This window comes from Mercenaria mercenaria, chromosome 18 (assembly GCF_021730395.1).
Source record: "Mercenaria mercenaria strain notata chromosome 18, MADL_Memer_1, whole genome shotgun sequence".
Taxonomy (NCBI): Eukaryota; Metazoa; Mollusca; class Bivalvia; order Venerida; family Veneridae; genus Mercenaria; species Mercenaria mercenaria.
In genome coordinates this window covers 50,161,338-50,179,395 of record NC_069378.1, presented here as the reverse complement: position 1 = coordinate 50,179,395, position 18,058 = coordinate 50,161,338, and the positions used below count along the sequence as shown (strand labels likewise).

Here is an 18,058-nt window from a genome sequence, read left to right as displayed (position 1 = left end):
GACTGTCCAGTTTATCGGTCAATGTGATCACACGCACTTATTCGAGTCTGCGCTCTGTCACAACAAAACTATTTGTCTCTTTCTATCTTCAATTTCTGTCTCTGTCGAAAATGAACACAGTTTTGTTGGAGGCTGTCCGCACATCACACAGGACATTCTCATTTCATTATATTTTGTATACTCTTTGTTGTAGATAGATGTTTTTGGAACACACTTTTTTACTAATGTCAGAATTTGAAATATGTATTGTGCGGATGATATTGACGTGACTGCAACTGTAACTGAGTATCCTGTAACAGAGAATCTTGCAACTGAGTATCTAGGTGCAGCTACTGCTACAGCAACCTCTCGTTTCTTAAAATAGTTTCACATTTTACATTTACACCTTTTGGTCCACTTAAAGTTCTATCTTTAAGCGTGATCTACGGAAGTTGCCATCACTACCTGTCGCGATGTCCATGAGTGATTCTGTACAATACCGACTGACAGAAATAGTAAATAAATGAATTAATAAAGAAACAAAACGCATTTATGATACTTGTTAGATTTTTAAAATTATGGCTTTTAATTCAAGCTCCAGATCTGCAATTTGAGTTTGCCGTGGTACTTTCAGAGCTTTGTACAATATCATGACGATTAGGTTTAACATAGGTTTAATAGGGTACATTTAATGCGTGCGTACACTCAATGCGAGCGAATTAATGCCGGTGTAACGTTGTAAACTGACCTGCATAGAATAATGACCCACGGTCATTATTTTATATAGAATAATAATACTGACACCCCTAATAAAATAATGACCCCCTCGATTTTATCTAAAAAATAATGACCCCCCCCCCCCCACCCACCCACCACCTAACCTATTACTAACATACTTTATATCAATTCAAGGCACTGTCGTGTTTCTATTGCTATATTTGTTGTTGTTGTTGTTATTGTTTCTGCTGATTTTTCTAGTTTTTCTAGTATGCATGCCACTTTTATACTATGTAAACCTTGTAAGTAATATTCCTGATATAAATATCTTTACTAATAATTGATACATGTCTGCTTAATGCTTACCATGTAAATATAATTGCTCATTTTAATGGAAATATGCGTGAAAATCCGAAATAATTGCAAACCCATTTTGAACGTATGTATTTATGTATAGTATGACGTTCTAAACAAACTTTACCCACACTATATCCTGCACTAAACCTAACAAATATGCTGCACCCCATTCATGCTCCACTCCGCCAGTAAGGTCTGTTGTACAAACAACCTACTCTGTACCCCATCCAAAAGCTATGCTGTACCGTGCCAGAAAGCTCTGCTGTACACACAATATTTGTTGTACCCCACCAACAAGCTATACTGTACACCACCTACGCAATAAGCACTGCTGTACACACAATCTATGCTGTACCCACCCACAAGCTATGCTGTACGCCACCTACGCAAGCTGTACAAAACCTACAAACTATGCTGTACATCACCAACACGATATGCTGTAGCGCCTTGTCTCTTTTGAAAGATTAACTAAATATACAGTGAAAGGATTATAAAGACTACATGTGAGCAGAGACCACCTTACAACGTTACTACGGCACATTATCGTCTCCCAGACCTATGCGTGCGTGTGTCTGTGTGTTATATATCTTTATCTAGTAAAGTTTTTGTCCTATATTCAAACTTACTTCACTTGTTCCTCATTTTAGGCCGATATTGTTAATATCTATCTATAAAGCTGCAAACTACAGTGTTAAAAAAAGCAAGTAATCGCCCATCCTATGATTATTTTATTAGTATTACATATATATATATATATATATATATATATATATATCGTTTAAAAGGCTCGATGATTAATACAAAACTGATAGCCATATGTTGTTACCTTTCATTTGCTCAAGTTAACAATAGTTTTACAGAATAAGGTAAATATTCTATCGCAATAAGTATATTTAAAATAATCACAAGAACTAAGCAATCTGGTAAATTACTGTCAAAAATGCTGTTCATCCGCATTCTTGTTAATGATAAACTATTCATCTAAAACACACCATAAAGCTCCACATGTCCCCATTCAATTCAATTCAAAATTTATGAGGTACTGTCATGTAATGTTATTATGTTTACAGACAAAAAATAAAGTTTGAATTGAATGGGGACACGCTCTTCTGCAACCATCCTTTCGTGGTACCATTGACCAAGACGTTCCTAGATCCACGTACGTTCGTCTTATGGTGTAATTTTATGTTACTTATTTTCTTGAGCTCTATGTTCCAAACGCATGCGCTTTGTCAAAGACCTGTCGGGTTTGATGACATCAAATGTAGTAATTGGATAGGGAGATAGGAAGCTAATACAGTGGCATCTGACCCAATTCGTAGTGTTCACATTACAACATTGTATCCGTTTCTTTTCCTTGATTTACTAGAATACATATTGATTTGATAGATTTATTTGGCATGAAACTTTCATACTTGAGGCATGCAGTCATTCCTCCTGCATATACAAATGTCCAAAACGCAAACCCTCCAATTATCGCCCCATATTCCTCATATGTATCGTCTCAAAGCTATTGGGACGTATTCTTGTCTCCAACAATATGTCCCTCTTTGATAAGTTTATTATCCTTAGTCCTTATCAAAATGGTTTCAGGTCAAAGCACAGCTGCGAAACCAAGCTTATAATTTCTCCCAAAAAGTCCATGACAACTTAGAACTAGGTCAACAAACAGATGCATAGTCATGGATTTCAGCGAGGTATTCGATAACGTAGAACTAGTCCATAAGTTACAAAGATTAGGTGTCAACCTACATGTCAATTTTTGGGGTAAGTCCTTCCTTCAGGGTCGCAGCCAGCAAGTTGTCGTTGAAGGTCACAATTCAGACAAACTCCCCATCCTCTCTGGTGTCCCTCAAGGCTCAGTCCTAAGGCCTTGTCTTTTCCTTTCCTACATAAAATTTAATGAGAGATCTATCTGGCAGTGTTAAGAGCAAAATTAGGCTGTTCGCAGATGATACATTGTCTATATTACGGTCAAATCTAACAGTGATGCCCAAGCTCTACAGGAAGACCTATTAAGCCTTGAAACCTGGGAATGTGATTGGTCCATGGAATTCAATCCAGACAAGTGTGAAGTCCCCAGAATATCAGTCGCAAAAGAAATCCTGTAATCTTCCCCTATACGCTGCATGACATCGATTTCAAATCGGCTGATTGTGTCAAAAATTTGATTAGTCCATGGAATTAAATCCAAATGTGTGAAGTCCTCAGAATCAGTCGCAAAAGAAATCCTGTAATCTTCCCCTAATTCAACTTTCTGCTTTTACTTTTAACCTACTAGCCTGTAAAATAGATTTTTTTACTTTATCTTTGTGATGCACATAATTTCTGTATTTTCACTATTTTTACAGCTAGATCTATTCCTGACAACGTGCCTGCTACAATAGTGATAATTGTTAACAATTGCTAAGCAGTACTACATAGACACAGATATACTATTTTGGCAGTTTTCTACTTAACGTTACACGCAAGCCCTCTGTTATAAATGCTTTATCTCTTTTTGAGACAATCATTTCTTTAGGTTCATTTAGCTCATTTATACTTTTCATGACAATGAATTCTTTAGCTTCATACGCAATTAACTGAACCAATCACAGTCCAACAGGTTGTTGATTCGCGCCAACTTTGATAAACAGCGGTAGAAAGAGCACAAAGAAATCGGAGGAAAATAAATTTTATTTAACACCACTTTCAGAGTAAATACAGATCCAAAGCAGGTATTATTTGATTAATTGTTCAGTAAAGATAGTTTTTGACTGATTATTTTATACGATCCGCTTGCAGAAAGTTACTTTTTGGAAAAAAAAAAATCGAAGTTCCCGCCTGTCATAAAATTATGCTACAAACTGCAAGTCAGCTCGAAATTAGAGATATTGGTTTGTCTTACAGATTCAAAATGTCAGCACAAGTGCAACGTAAACTGGAATTCCAAGTTAGAAAATCGACTAGATCACAAACTCAGAAATCCACAGGGACACCACAGTCCACACCCTCAAAAAATACAAAGACAATTTCATGTCAGAAAAATACTCCACGATCAGCACGCCGCTCAGCCAGAAATAAACATAAAGAAAATGAAGATGATCAAACACTTGCTCCAAGCAGTCTGAAGGCATCACCACGTAAAAGAACAAGCGACAGTAAGAAATATTTCTTTTAACTTTTTGTTTGATTTTACCATAACAGTATTGATGATATAAAATTTGTTTTGTGTTTCACGCACCAGATCTACGACTTCGATGTTGTTCCAGAAAATACCCCCCATGTTGAACAGTTGAGAAGTTGTGTGGCAGATCTTATCCCACATCCTAAAAGAACTGCACCCCGAAGTAGCACCCAGCCTTTGTGAAATCTTTAGTGTTCACTTCATACAAGTATTGACCCTCATGGCGATTTATTGTGCTTCAGAATATATGCTTAAAACACTAAAGCATGCTAGGGTACATTCAATTTCTGAACAGCTGATTTTCATTTTAGGAAGATTTTGGATGGCTACCTGAACTACTTAAATTAGCAACCATGCGTGCACAGCTGATTTTTCAAAGTAGCTTAACCAGTAAGATACGATAAGATTTATTTTGAGTCGGCAAGACATTTACAAATAACATAAGCTCTGAAGAGCTTTTTTAACCGACTATATAACAAGTGTATGTTAAAAGTAAATAAGGTACAAGAAAGAAGGATAATTTACAACATAAAGTGTTTTAATAACATATTCATATTCTGCTTAAATAATCAAACAAAGAACTTTTTAAATTTTTGAAATATCTTAAAAAATTAAAAAAGTTATGAAGATTTGAAATTTCTTAAAATGTCGTTTTTTCGGGAATTTTTCCTCATAAATTTATCATGACATCACAGTACATTAGTGGTTCTAACTGACTAGTCAGAGAGCTGCATTTTCGAGCACCTGCCAGTATCCACTTGGGAAGTATATTTACAATGAACATATGGTGACTTTAGAAATAAATATCACATTATTTTAGAAATCAAATTAAGATTTTTCACTGCACATGCCCCAGATGATGCTACAAACAACAAAACTTTGAAGTTTCATTGAAATATTATATCGATTTAATACCTTTAATTTAGTTAAAAGTTCGGGATTTTACACAGGGAGTCTATGATAAAGTCCGAGTAAAATGTAATCAATACCCAAGTGAAATAAGTATCATTCCGCAATGTTTTGGACATGTTTAAATTATGAAAATAAATAATAAGGAACTGATTCGCAGTCGCAGACCGTTAAAACTCTAAAGTTTACATTAATGTTTGGTCTTCCACTCATTTTAAATGATAAGTAGCTGAAATTTGGCAATCTTATCGTATTTTTCCTGTAGAATACATTTCTGGTGTCTGTTTTGGCATAGGGTGTATAGTTGCCTTTATATTTCACTTACAATGAGACATGCTTACGATTTTTAGCTTGACTATTCGAAGAATAGTCTAGCTATTCTACTCACCCTGGCGTTGGCATCACACCTTGGTTAAGTTTTTGCATGCAAGTACATACAGCTATCATTTAAAAGGCATATAGCTTTGAAACTTATTTATTCTTTTTCTAGGTCAATTACCAACCTCACTGGGTCAAGTTCCATAACTCTAACATGTATTTTGAGCAAATTATGCCCCCTTTAAGGCTTTTGGACTTAGAAAATCCTGGTTAAAGTTTTACATGCAAGTTACTATCTCCAAAACTAATGCAGATATTGAATTGAAACTTCACATGTGTCTTCAGGGTTATAAAACTAGTTGATAGCACCAAGTCCCATAACTCTGACATGTATTTTGGGCAAATTATGCCCCCTTTTGGACTTAGGAAATCCTGGTTAAAGTATTGCATGCACGTACATACAGCTATTACCAAAAGGCATATAGCTTTGAAACATATTTATTCTTTTTCTAGGTCAATTACCAACCTCACTGGGTCAAGTTCCATAACTCTTAACATGTATTTTGAGCAAATTATGCCCCCTTTTGGACTTAGAAAATTCTGGTTAAACTTTTACGTGTAAGTTACTATCCCCAAAACTAATGCAGATATTGAATTGAAACTTAACATGTTTCTTTGGGGATATAAAACTAGTTGATAACATCAAGTCCTATAACTCTGATATGTATTTTGGTCAAATTATGTCCCCTTTCCAACTTAAAACTCTTTTGATATTTAACATTTTGGGTAATAATTTCCTGCTTCTGTGACAATATTTCGAATAGTCGAGCTTGGCTGTCTTACGGACAGCTCTTGTTTTTCTTATTTTCTTGTTATATCTCGACTCCAACATTGTCCAAGTTCAAATATGTTACCATATTCTCACTGTTTTTTCACAAGACATGCAAGACATAATGTATAGGACTAGGATTCTAAAACAAAGCATATAAAAACTAAATCTATTGTTTTAAGGTATTAGATCACTAATAGAGAACCTCCTTTTTGAAGAGTATTTAATTCCTACCATGAACCTACTTTTACTGCAATTCTTAGTGGGGCGTAGGTTCAAGCCCTACTGGAACCAAATTTTTTTTTCTTTATTTTCCTTTTTTACTAGTAAGTTTTTACTACTTTCAAGACTTATTATTGATGTTTTGTACAAAAATGGAAAAAGATGAATCTTATAAGCGATTTTTTGGTGTTCAAAGAGAATTTACTACTTAAACAGAAGGGGTAGAGTTACACATCTTTAAAAATATTGAGTTATGCACGGTGAAAGTTCTCCATTTTGCTTTCACTCTTAGATTATATATTGTGGAAGAAATTTAGGTAGGTTTTACGTCTTCCCTAAGGTTATTTTTAAATGGAGTAAGCAAAATTCAAAACAGAAACTCATCATTCGACCTTATTTTTTCAATGTTGAAGTATGAATTCTGTCTCATTAAATCCGTTTACTCGAGGCACCATAGAAAAAATGATATTAACATTTTTATTTTGTGTTTTATAATTAGTTACCAATAGTTTGATATTTCTTCTATTGAAATTAATGGTAAAATGAGTTCTCTGCAAATGTTTTGGATAGTGGCTATAACTTTGAAATTTGTCTCTACTTGAGCTTGAGGCGATACCATAAGTTATTTACAATTTTTAAAAAACGGCACGGTAAAAGTTGTTTAAAATTTGCAAAATAGTGCAAAACACGGTTACCTTTCAGAATATACCAAGCAAAGGCCATTTTGTAAACATTACTATTAGTGACCTAATACCTTAATAAAGAAATTTAATTTATCAGATATTCCAGCAGACTGGCAAAATGGCTTCAACTGGTCATGGCTCCAGATGTAATTCTGAAATACATAGTATAAACTGTATCAGTATATGACTATAGATTTTAAATTATTATACATTATACTTTTCAAATGATTTCCTAAACAAAAATAATATATAATAATCATTAGACACGTGCTATCTATGAACAAATACTATTGAACAGGATGAGTACGAAACGCGTAAGAAAAATCGTCCTTTTATGCATTGAAATTGCGTAAGTAATAACAATTATTAACAGACTTTAACTGGAAATAATACTATCTTGGAACATACATTTCTGGGGGCAAATCGTGACTCATCTCCTTAAATAAGAAAATATTTCATAACGAAAGTGAAATTCCGGTCAGCTGTTCGTCAGCGTAGTTCCGACATTGAATTTTCTCAATAAATATTACTTCTGCTTCGTAGTTTCAGTCAAATATTAATATTTTTACAGATATACGTACTTTCCAAATAAAAACCAGTGGAAATGGTTCATTTTACATGATTTTCGAGCCAAATCAATCGATTTACCGCATTGACCTAATTGATCAATTTTCCAACATGGCGGACCGACGAGTTAAAAAATGGAAGCGGGGAGTTTGAATTTAAAATGAAAATGCGGCATACTTCTAATAGGTTCCGAAACATTATTTTGGTATCAAATTAATTGTAAGGGTTTATATTTATTAAAAATAAATGTTAATTTAGCAAATATGGTATATTTGGGCGTAGTTTTCACGTCAACTTTACGGAACAATTTCTCCGGTTTGGGGGGTCGTATACAAATTTGAGACACACCTACGTGTAGGTCGTCCAATCGGCTGTCTTCTGATACAAGTCATATGAATATTAATGAGCACTACGCGACCCGCGTTTGTATTTGAAAGGAGTATATATTGCCCGCGGCGAGTAATAAAGCAATTAACAACAAACTGTCATTAAACAGCAGGGTTTTTTCTTGCTGTTTTGGGAACATAGCCTATACCCTAAGCATTGGGAATTTTGATGCGTTAATGTTCCAAATTGGGAAATATTAAGACCCATAAGATATAGTAAGGATGTATTTAGGCACTTTCTCGTACACATTTTTCACATTGTACAACCTCTTTAACAAACTGCCATTACAAAATTGTCCATAATATTTGTGCAATTTTGCTGATTTTATTTCTCAGAATGTAGATTGGGAATTTTTGCACTCATTTTGGGAAAAATACATACTTTTTGGCATTGGGAATATAGCCCAATAACGGCTATAAAAAGGGCCAGAAAAAAACCCTGAACAGTGGCCAGATTAACTAATTACTGGGGCATCTGGTATGACTGTAAATCAGATTTATGAATGTTTTATACTGTTAGAAAGATAATTTTATCACCTTTTAAATGGTAGTTTTTACGTATGTGTAGCATGACAAAAAAAGATTTTATGGGGATAAAAGTACACTAACCCCTAGAATTCACCAGAATTCCAGCTGATAAGCCATTGATTTCTTTATCAGCTGTGGTTGCTACTTAAATGCAGTTGTATTCCTATAAAGTTGTAAACCAGTCCCAATCACAGAGATGCTTAGATAATTGTTGAGGTTCTGTGTGTTGTTCACCTCGTACAAGATTTTAGTTTGTGATATCTATGGCTTCAATTCAAAACAAAAGCAGATATTGGGAACTTTTCTGGACTGAACAGCATATTCCAACAACAATTTTTAAAGAAAAATCAAAACAGCGAAGGGGAAATACAACGCAGTAAACCACAGAAAATGTGACAACTCTGTTATTTAAAGAAGCAAGCAAAGTTGAAAATGCATAGGCCAACAAGAGTTGTTATTATGAAAACTGCCTCAATTAGCCCCAACCTTTTTGATATTTTCCAATTTACCCCCATGCTTTCAAAAGTGGGGGTTATTAATTATTATTACCCCAGCATAAAAAACACTGGGCCACTGAATTTTCAACATTTCTTCTGTTGTGTTTCGTGTGTGGCAGTCTGACAAATGCAAAAAAAAGCAACATATTTTATAAGTATTTGACTTTGCAGATGAAGAAAATGTTCCTCAATACAACACCCCTAGTCCAAGCAAGAAGAAAAAGGGAAGTGGTCCAGTTGCACAACGCAGGGATGAGACGCCAGTTCGTGGGAGTCTGGCATTGAAACTTGCTGCTGCCAAAATAACAGATGATGCTGTAAAGCAAGTAAATGAAAATGGTAAATTGAATCTTCTTTCATACAGAATGTTAGCTACGGAGATCCATCTGTGGATTAAAATAAAAGAGATTGTTAAGTGAATTGATGTAATGGTTTACTTTTAATGTACTTAGGTATAATTTATCCTTATGTTGTTGCTAAAATTGAAGAAAAAGAATCTAAAAAAGAAATCTGTCATTTTAAAATTTTGCATATCTCCAAAGAAAAGAAATTCAAAGGAAGCATAAAGTTCTGGCTTCTTTATGGTGCAAACACCAAATCTTGTCATCCTGAACAATATTAACTTGAGGGCCAAAAATGTCTTATTTAAAAATGAGATTCAGCAGATACAAGCTGATTGCGCTCTTATAAAATATTCTGTAAAGCTGGAGTTTCAGATTATTTCATTGTATAGATCTGTGGTCTAATCTTGCTTTTTTACACCTTCAGAAACCACAGATGTCCCCACAGCAGTCAGATGTCCATTGTCGCCCATTAAAGTGAATGGACTGCAGAAGTGTACATTATCATCACCAGTGAAATCGCCATTAAAGCTTAATACTTTAGAGAGAACTTTGTCTCCAATGAAGCTAAATTTACAGCAGAGATTTGCTCCTTCCTCACCTGTAAAGTCACCACGGAAAATAGAAATTCCAGACACAACTCTTTTATCATCTCCGGTGAAGTCGCCATGGAAGCTAAGTGTGCTTCAGTCTTCACCTAAGAAGTCGCCACGGAAATTAAATTTTCTTCAGAGGACAGATCTATCATCACCTGTGAAATCTCCACGCAAGATGAAAGTGGAAAGTCCATCAAAAAAGTCACCATTGAAATCGCCCAGTTTGAAACTTGGAAAGCTTGACTGTAAGTGCAAACATAAAGTCTTTCACTCTAAGCATATCTACCTGACTTTAATTAATAATGATATGGAAAAAGATAAATGTGGTATATACTTCAAAGCTGTATTCCACTGGTAAAAAAAAGAATTTATTAAAGGTTTTCTTATTTCGACATTTACAGGTATATAAACTAGCTATTTTAATTTAGGGGCCTAGATTGTCAAAAATAGATGTGTGACATTAGATATATGGGCATTTTCTCCTCCAGCAATTTAGGAGTCCAGCCCAAAATCTAGGGCTCTTGGGCTACTGGACTCCTGCTAATTTATATCCCTGCATTTATTTTCATTACATGATCTTTTGTGTTAAGGTGCTGCATACCACAAAGCGAAGCAGATGTTCCACACAGCCAAGCCGGAACGGCTTGTTGGGAGAGACAAGGAGATGGCCGAGGTTCGAGCTTTCCTGAAGGGTCACATGACAAAGAAAACTGCTGGGAGTTTGTACATTTCTGGTGCCCCTGGCACTGGAAAAACTGCTGTACTAACAAACATAATTGATGAAATGAAGGTATGATCATTATAGAAGAAAGTGTATTTACCAAATTGTAACAAATTTTTGGATTTTCTATATTTCTGTAAAAACCTTAAACTTCCTATCTGGATACAAAATTAATGATCTGCTTTAATCTTTTTCCAGGTTGACAGTTTAATAGCATGAATTCTTGATAAGCTTGTGTTAGTTTCTATAAATACTGTACATGTCACCCTGTGATTTTAACCTGTCTGTTTCCTTTGCATCAACAACTTGAAATTACTCATTTGCCAAACTGGTTGGATTCTTGAAAACATTTTTTGTAATTTTTCAGGTCCATCATAGCTGTAAGACGGTATATTTGAACTGTATGACATTGGACAACTCCGCTGCTGTATATGGGAAACTATACACTGACATTACAGGAAAGAATGCACCAACGGCAAAGGAGCGACTGCGAACGGTTGAAAGGGTGCTTACAACTGAAGGACCATCAATGTAAGTGAGAACCTGTTTTCTTCAGTGGGGAAGTAATGATTCGTTTACTTATTTCTCAAGGTTGTTTAACAAGAATTGCTTCAAACTTTGATTTTTTCTTGCCTCTTCAATAATTGTCTTTTCACTGAATTTATACTGAATGTGTTGTCATGTGTCTATTCTAACTGTGGCTGGTGATTTCTCATGATCATAAAACATACGGTGCTACGCTAGTGTTCCACATTTGTAGTGCAGATATTGTTTAAAACTGGTTGATTTCTCATATTTCAGAATTATGGTATTGGATGAAATAGACCAGCTGGACAGCAAAAATCAGGAAATTCTTTACACAATTTTTGAATGGCCGTCTCTACAGAAGTCCAGGCTTATCCTTGTTGGTAGGTTCACTTGTAACAGCAAAAATTGTAAACTTGCGCCTAGAATTTTTTACTTCCTTTAAATAAAAGGTTTGCTTGAAGTTCCAAACTGAAGACTTTTTGCCTGCTATACTTAGTTTTAACAAGTTGCTGTGTAGTATTTGTGTGCCTGTTAATAGTAGTATTCAGTTAGATGGACTTTTTCCTTAATTCTCTTGTTTGTTTGTGTATACCAGTCCTATAAAGGAAACAACTGCCTTAACAGGGGTGGCGAAATCTGATTTTGACTTGCTTGTCCGTTTTTGTCAATTGCTATTTTGTGCTTGTCCGTAAGAAAGTTATAAAGTAAATTCTGGTAAAATTTCACTTGTCCGTACAAGCTTTGGAACAACCTGGGCAATACAGACAATTGAATTTGCCGCCCCTGGACTTAAAATCTATCTATACACCCACATAGAAATCTTGCTTAACTTAAATTAAATTGAGCCGTGCCATGAAAAAACCAACATAGTGGCTGCGCAGTCTGGTCAGGATCCATGCTGGTTGCAAAGCCACTATGTTGGTTTGCTCATGGCGTGGCTCAATTCTGTTTCTGTGCCAAGGACAGTATCATGTATCACAGTTTAATTCTTCATGTTACAGGTATTGCAAACGCCTTGGATCTAACAGATCGTGTGTTACCGAGACTACAGGCTCGTCCAGATTGTAAACCAAAACTGCTGAACTTTGCACCGTACACCAAGGACCAGATTGCTACCATCATCAAGGACAGAATCAGAGATGTAAATTTTTGTTTCTCTTACTTGTAGCTTCCTGTTTCTCACTTAAAGTAATGTAACTGTGAAGACAATTTGTGACTTATGTGCAGTAGCGTGCTATTGTTAGCTATTTCAGAGATTGACCAATATACGCTCCTTGTCAAAATGAGACAACTGCCTGGAAAAGGGACATAATCCCTTCATTCCTGTTGTATTTGTCAAATTTCAGGCAGAAGTAACTTTTGGCTGCTTCAGATGTGTGATCAAATTTTGCTTGGAAAAATATCATTATTGATCATTGTAAAAATGATAACTGTCTACGATATGACCATGAACTTCCTTTTGCTAAAGTATGAAATGTTCATAAACAATTTAAGATTCATGTTACATTTTTCAGCATTTAAAAAGTAGTTTCTTTTCATTTTAAAAAGTGAAAACTATCAGAATAAGTTTGGTTAGTAAGGCAGGAAACATTTAATCTGTACCTGTGATAAAAGAAATTGTGCAGCACTTTTGTCTAACGTTTTAAACTGTATGATCATTTTTGATCGGATGTGTAAACATTGCTACAAAATTTTAAAAAGAAATCTATTGTAATGCAAATTCTTCAAAGTTTTATAATGGAATGAAATAAGTAATAACTGTCTTTTACAACATTTTAGCTTGAGAATGCTGGGACAGCTGTGATGGATGCGACAGCTATACAGTTCTGTGCACGCAAGATCTCCGCTGTAGCTGGAGACATGAGAAAGGCGTTGGATGTTTGTCGGCGAGCTGTAGAGCTAGTAGAGACGGATGTCAAAAGTCAACGAGTGCTGAAACCGTCTGAATCAAGTAATTGATTAAAAAAAATTTAATTTGTTTTCAAATGTGAGGGGCAAAATCTGTAGGATTTTAGTTTAATTCTTTACAAATTTTAATCCTTTGAATAAGAAAGTTTATATTCAAATTGTTTATTTTTTTTGTATGAGTTTAATAAGTTTACAAATGCCGCATAGGAATAATTTTTCTTTCTCATGAAAACATGCTTGTCTGGGTTGAAAAGTGAATGTTTCCCATTTCATTTACAACTGGAAATTTTCTTACATCTGTTCTAACTTTTTCAGCTTGCAGCAGTCCGTCAAAGCGTTCCCCACAAGTACCCAAGAAGATAAGTGTAGTACATATAAACAATGTATTATCGGATGTGTACGGTAGTGGGTCCGCAGCCCAGCAACAGGAGACTATACCTCTACAACAGAAACTCATCGCCTGCAGTCTCCTACTGATGTTAAAACAGGGAAAAATGAAGGAAGTTCCTGCTGGCAAAGTAAGATTTTACAGTTAACAGCGCATGACCTATACTCGGATATGTTTAAACACTGAATTTAAGACTGACAAAAAGTAAATTTTCTTTTTCCTGTTGTTAGTATTAAAACTGGCATATTATGAAAAAGCCTTTCAAGGAGGATTCTTCTACCATTACAGACAGCTCAGCAAAATTTAACCCACTAGGTCAGTAGTAAGTGTCAGTTGAATATTTGGTGTCATGCAGCCCGAGTCATGTTGTGTATGGTTCCAGAACTTTGAAAAACTGATCTTTGTAAGACAGCATGGTAGTAAACTGGTTGTCATAGATTTTAAAAGCAAAGTACTGTTGTATTTTTTTTAAATCACATTTTGAAAAAGAGATTTGTACAAGTAGCGACTACATTTTCAGGGGCAGCGAAATCTAATTTTGACTTGCTTGTCCGTTTTTGTCAATTGCTATTTTGTACTTGTCGGTACGGTAGTTATAGTAAATTCTGGTCAATTTTCACTTGTCTGTACAAGCTTTGGGACAACCTGGGCAATACGGACAATTGAGTTTGCTGCATTTTATCAAAGACATAGTGCAATCTCTACAGTAACCCAGCCTTTGTAAATAGTAGATAAAAGTTATTCAGACAAAGATTTCAAGATTGGTTTTGATAATATATTCCATGAGGAAGCTGATAAGAAGTACTTGAAAAGGGCCTGAATTTTGCGTCTGATTTACGAATACAAACTGTGTGAACATCTACTTCGAAATGGTATGGTTGTAACATTATCATAGTCATCAGTTTTTCAGAGGTAGATAAATGTTACTGATGTTACAAAAATGACAAGAAAATCTTAGTCATAGCTTGTAACCATATAGCTTATTTGAATGATGACTTTATTTTCAGTTACATGAGATTTACTGTAAAGTGTGTAAGAATCGTCAGATGGCCGCTATAGATCAGTCAGAGTTTCAAGGTGTTATCACACTGTTAGAGTCCCGAGGCATGATTGGTATAAAAAAGGCAAAAGAAACAAGAATGAACAAAGTAAGTTGGTGATTTTCTCTTACACTTACATTCATCTGTTTTCTTCAAAACTTCACATTCCAGGAATTGCCCTTTTGCTCATGGCTAGGGAGTGGTGTCGGGGAATTTCCAAAGTGTTAATTTCCATCAAGTTTTTATAGAATGTATATAATATATTCCAAAGTGTTAATTTCCAACAAGTTTTTATAGAATGTATATAATATATAAAACTAAAAATTCATAGTATGAAAAACAGTGTCAGATATTTGTTAAAAAAAAAAAAAAAAAAAATTATGATGATGTATATGGAAAGTGTTATAAGAATTAAATTGTCAGTTAAGTTTGTACTACTTGTCACTTCATGGAGGCCTCCTTGGCCAAGTAGTTAAGGTCGCTGATTTCAAATTACTTGCCTCTCACAAATGCGGGTTGGAGCGTTGAATTGTTCGTGTGAGGAAGCCATCCATCTGGCTTACCGACGGTCAGTGGTTCTACCCACCTGTTATGAAATGACCTGGGGTCATCCTCGACCATCAAAGTTGGAATTTCGCCTTATGATCTATACTTGTATTGTTGCAACATTGAACCCAACAAATCTTGTCACTTTCACAGCACTCTCATTTTATGTATTTTTCAACTATTAAAAAAAAAAGAGTATGCAATTCATTCTAAATCCAATATGTTGATTATATTTGTATTGGGTAAAGATTTATATTTCTAATGAAGAGGTAATTTTGAGTTCAACTTGTGTTATCATACAAGTAAGCTTGCTCTAGATCAGTGTTTTGCTTGTGGACTAGTCCGTGCTGGAAATAATACGCAAAGGGACACAAGACCTTGGATCTTCCCCACGAAGAGATCATATGATCGGAACTGTTTGCGTATCTTATACCCACTATCATAGCAGAAAGCAGTTGGCTGACTTGTTTCTCCTCCTATATTTGTATCTGCCTTAACTTAAATAAAACACATTCTTATAGTGGCACCTGAGATTTTTATGCCCCCGGCATCTACTGATGCGGGAGGCATATAGTGATTGTCCTGTCCGTTCGTCTGTCCGTACGAGGTTAACCAAATGGGACCGTTCCATCTAGCATCAATACCCCTAATACTAATGAAGATGTAACCTGTGACCATTCCTCATCTTCAGATATCACCTGACCTCAGTTTGACCTTGACCGTGACCTCATTTTGGACTTATGTTGCTTTGTATGGGCCATCTTTTGGTTAACCAAATGGGACTGTTTTGTCTAGCATCAATACCCCTTACCAAAATGAATTGATGCTAATACAGATGTAAACTGTGACCATTCCTCATCTTCAAACATCACCTGACCTCAGTTTGACCATGACCTGTTTTGGACTTTAGTGCAAAATATATCGACAAGGATGCCACCGGGGGCATCAAGTGTTTATTGAACGCACCTCCTTGTTCTCTACTTCAGGTCAGCTTGGAATTTGCCGTAATTATGGTTTAAGTTGTCTTTTTCTGTTAACATGTTAACCTTACAATACCAAATATACAGGCATTAAGCTTGTGTTTCAGTGGTGTTAATGATATATCATTTCTTTACCAGGTGACCTTGAAACTTGATGAAAGAGAGCTGGAACACACCATGCAGGATAAAGTTCTTGTCTCCACAATCCTAAAGGAAGGGCTGCCAAAATAAGACTGTTGACTGCCTGTCTTGTTTAAGGCAAGGGTCACAAGTGGATTTTAAATGTCTTTCAAGACTTTTAAGATAGGAATCGCACAAAATTTGGATTGGTCAGAGATAGTTAGTTGTTAAAATGAGGAACTGTGCTGGTTAAAGATCAGAAGCAAAACGCATAATATAGACTGAATTGTGGAGTTAGTGATGTAAGTGCTTAGTTAGAGAAGTTTTCCATGTTCTTGGACTTGCTTCTTTTGATCCAGGTTTTTTGGTTAAGTTACAGATGTAACATCAGGTTTACTTGATCAAAGCCACGTTCCAAGACTGAAGGAAGCCACACAACTCGCTTGAGAAAAAAGACAACATGTTTTTGTTGATAAGGTGCTAGTAATAAAGGTTGTTTGAAATACGGATACAAAACTGATACCTGCTTCATCACAGAATATTGTGAATTATTTGATAACATTGACTGATATCTGGCTTCAACATTGAATATTGTGAATGATTTGATAATATTGTTTTATTGTCATTTAATGATTACAATACTACGGGTAAAGTAAGGCTCAGAGTTACATGTAAGTGTGCTGATTCTATCAAAAGCAGTAAAAACTTACATTAAAAATAATTATATGTATAACTTTAATAAGTACAGCATCCTTCATTGCTGGATCAGGGGTGACAGTGTAGGCGGTGAACGCCAAAAGAAAATATTGAAGACTTTATTAAGTTGTATAACGTTTTTATATCATTTTAATCCCATGGTTGTTATGTAAGTTCGTTTCAATTGAAATTTTGAAAGCTTTCTTGCATAGTGAGGGTGAACAAGTTCAACGAACAAAATGAATTAAAGCAGTGGTTTTTTTTTTCAACTGAAATGCAACTATTTTCAAGCTTCGATCATATGACTTTGAATCCTAAAAATACTAGTTCCTTTTGTATTACAAGTTAGTTTGTAAATTGAATTCTTCATGTTAGGAAGTCATCCAGCTGGCTTGTGGAAGGTCTGTGGCTCTACCCAGGTGACCGCTCGTGATGAAAGAATGCATGGAGGGGCACCTGGGGTCTTTCTCCACCATCAAAGCTGGAAAGTCGCCAAATGGCCTATAATTGTGTCGGTGCAATTTTAAATCCAACAAAATATATAGTTTGTAAATTGTATGCATGAAGGAGTTACGATTTCCATGTTGATTTATTACATAATTAGGTATGCTGTGTTTAGAATACATGTATGAAAGCCTTGGTTCTTTTTTTATTTAACAGATAAACTATATTTGTGAAATATGTTTGTCATACCTTTACGAACTGTTAATTAGGGCACTTAGCTAGTAATATTGCTTATTCCACTGACATTGTATAATTATTTTGTCTTTCATATTTATAATTTTATGCAGCTCACTCATGAACTGATGGGACATTCAGACACTTATTCTTCTTGATCACAAATATAAAGTGATTCCTTCATATAGATATTGAGTTATAACGAACTTCAAAATGTAAATGAGCTGTGCCATGAGAAAATCAACATAGTGGCTTTGCGACCAGCATGGATCCAGACCAGCCTGCGCATCCGCGCAGTCTGGTCAGGATCCATGCTGTTCGCTAACAGTTTCTCCAATTCCAATAGGCTTTAAAAGCG

General features: G+C 35.3%; 1 protein-coding gene across 2 annotated transcripts; it reads left to right on the top strand.

Annotated features, from left to right (window-relative positions):
• Positions 1-3,626: 3,626 nt before the first annotated feature.
• Positions 3,627-17,146, top strand: LOC123538940 (cell division control protein 6 homolog). 2 transcript variants are annotated; one of them, XM_045323362.2, is made up of 12 exons: positions 3,627-3,770; positions 3,943-4,193; positions 9,330-9,497; positions 9,936-10,340; positions 10,686-10,885; positions 11,184-11,347; positions 11,618-11,724; positions 12,346-12,485; positions 13,124-13,295; positions 13,568-13,770; positions 14,648-14,788; positions 16,345-17,146. In XM_045323362.2, the coding sequence occupies exons 2-12, from the start codon at positions 3,950-3,952 to the stop codon at positions 16,435-16,437; spliced, it is 2,037 nt and encodes a 678-aa protein (XP_045179297.2). In that variant the 5' UTR covers positions 3,627-3,770; positions 3,943-3,949; the 3' UTR covers positions 16,438-17,146. The 2 variants fall into 2 exon arrangements, with proteins under 2 accessions (XP_045179297.2, XP_045179296.2); XM_045323361.2 differs by having other exon boundaries at positions 9,927-10,340; positions 16,345-17,145.
• Positions 17,147-18,058: the final 912 nt, after the last annotated feature.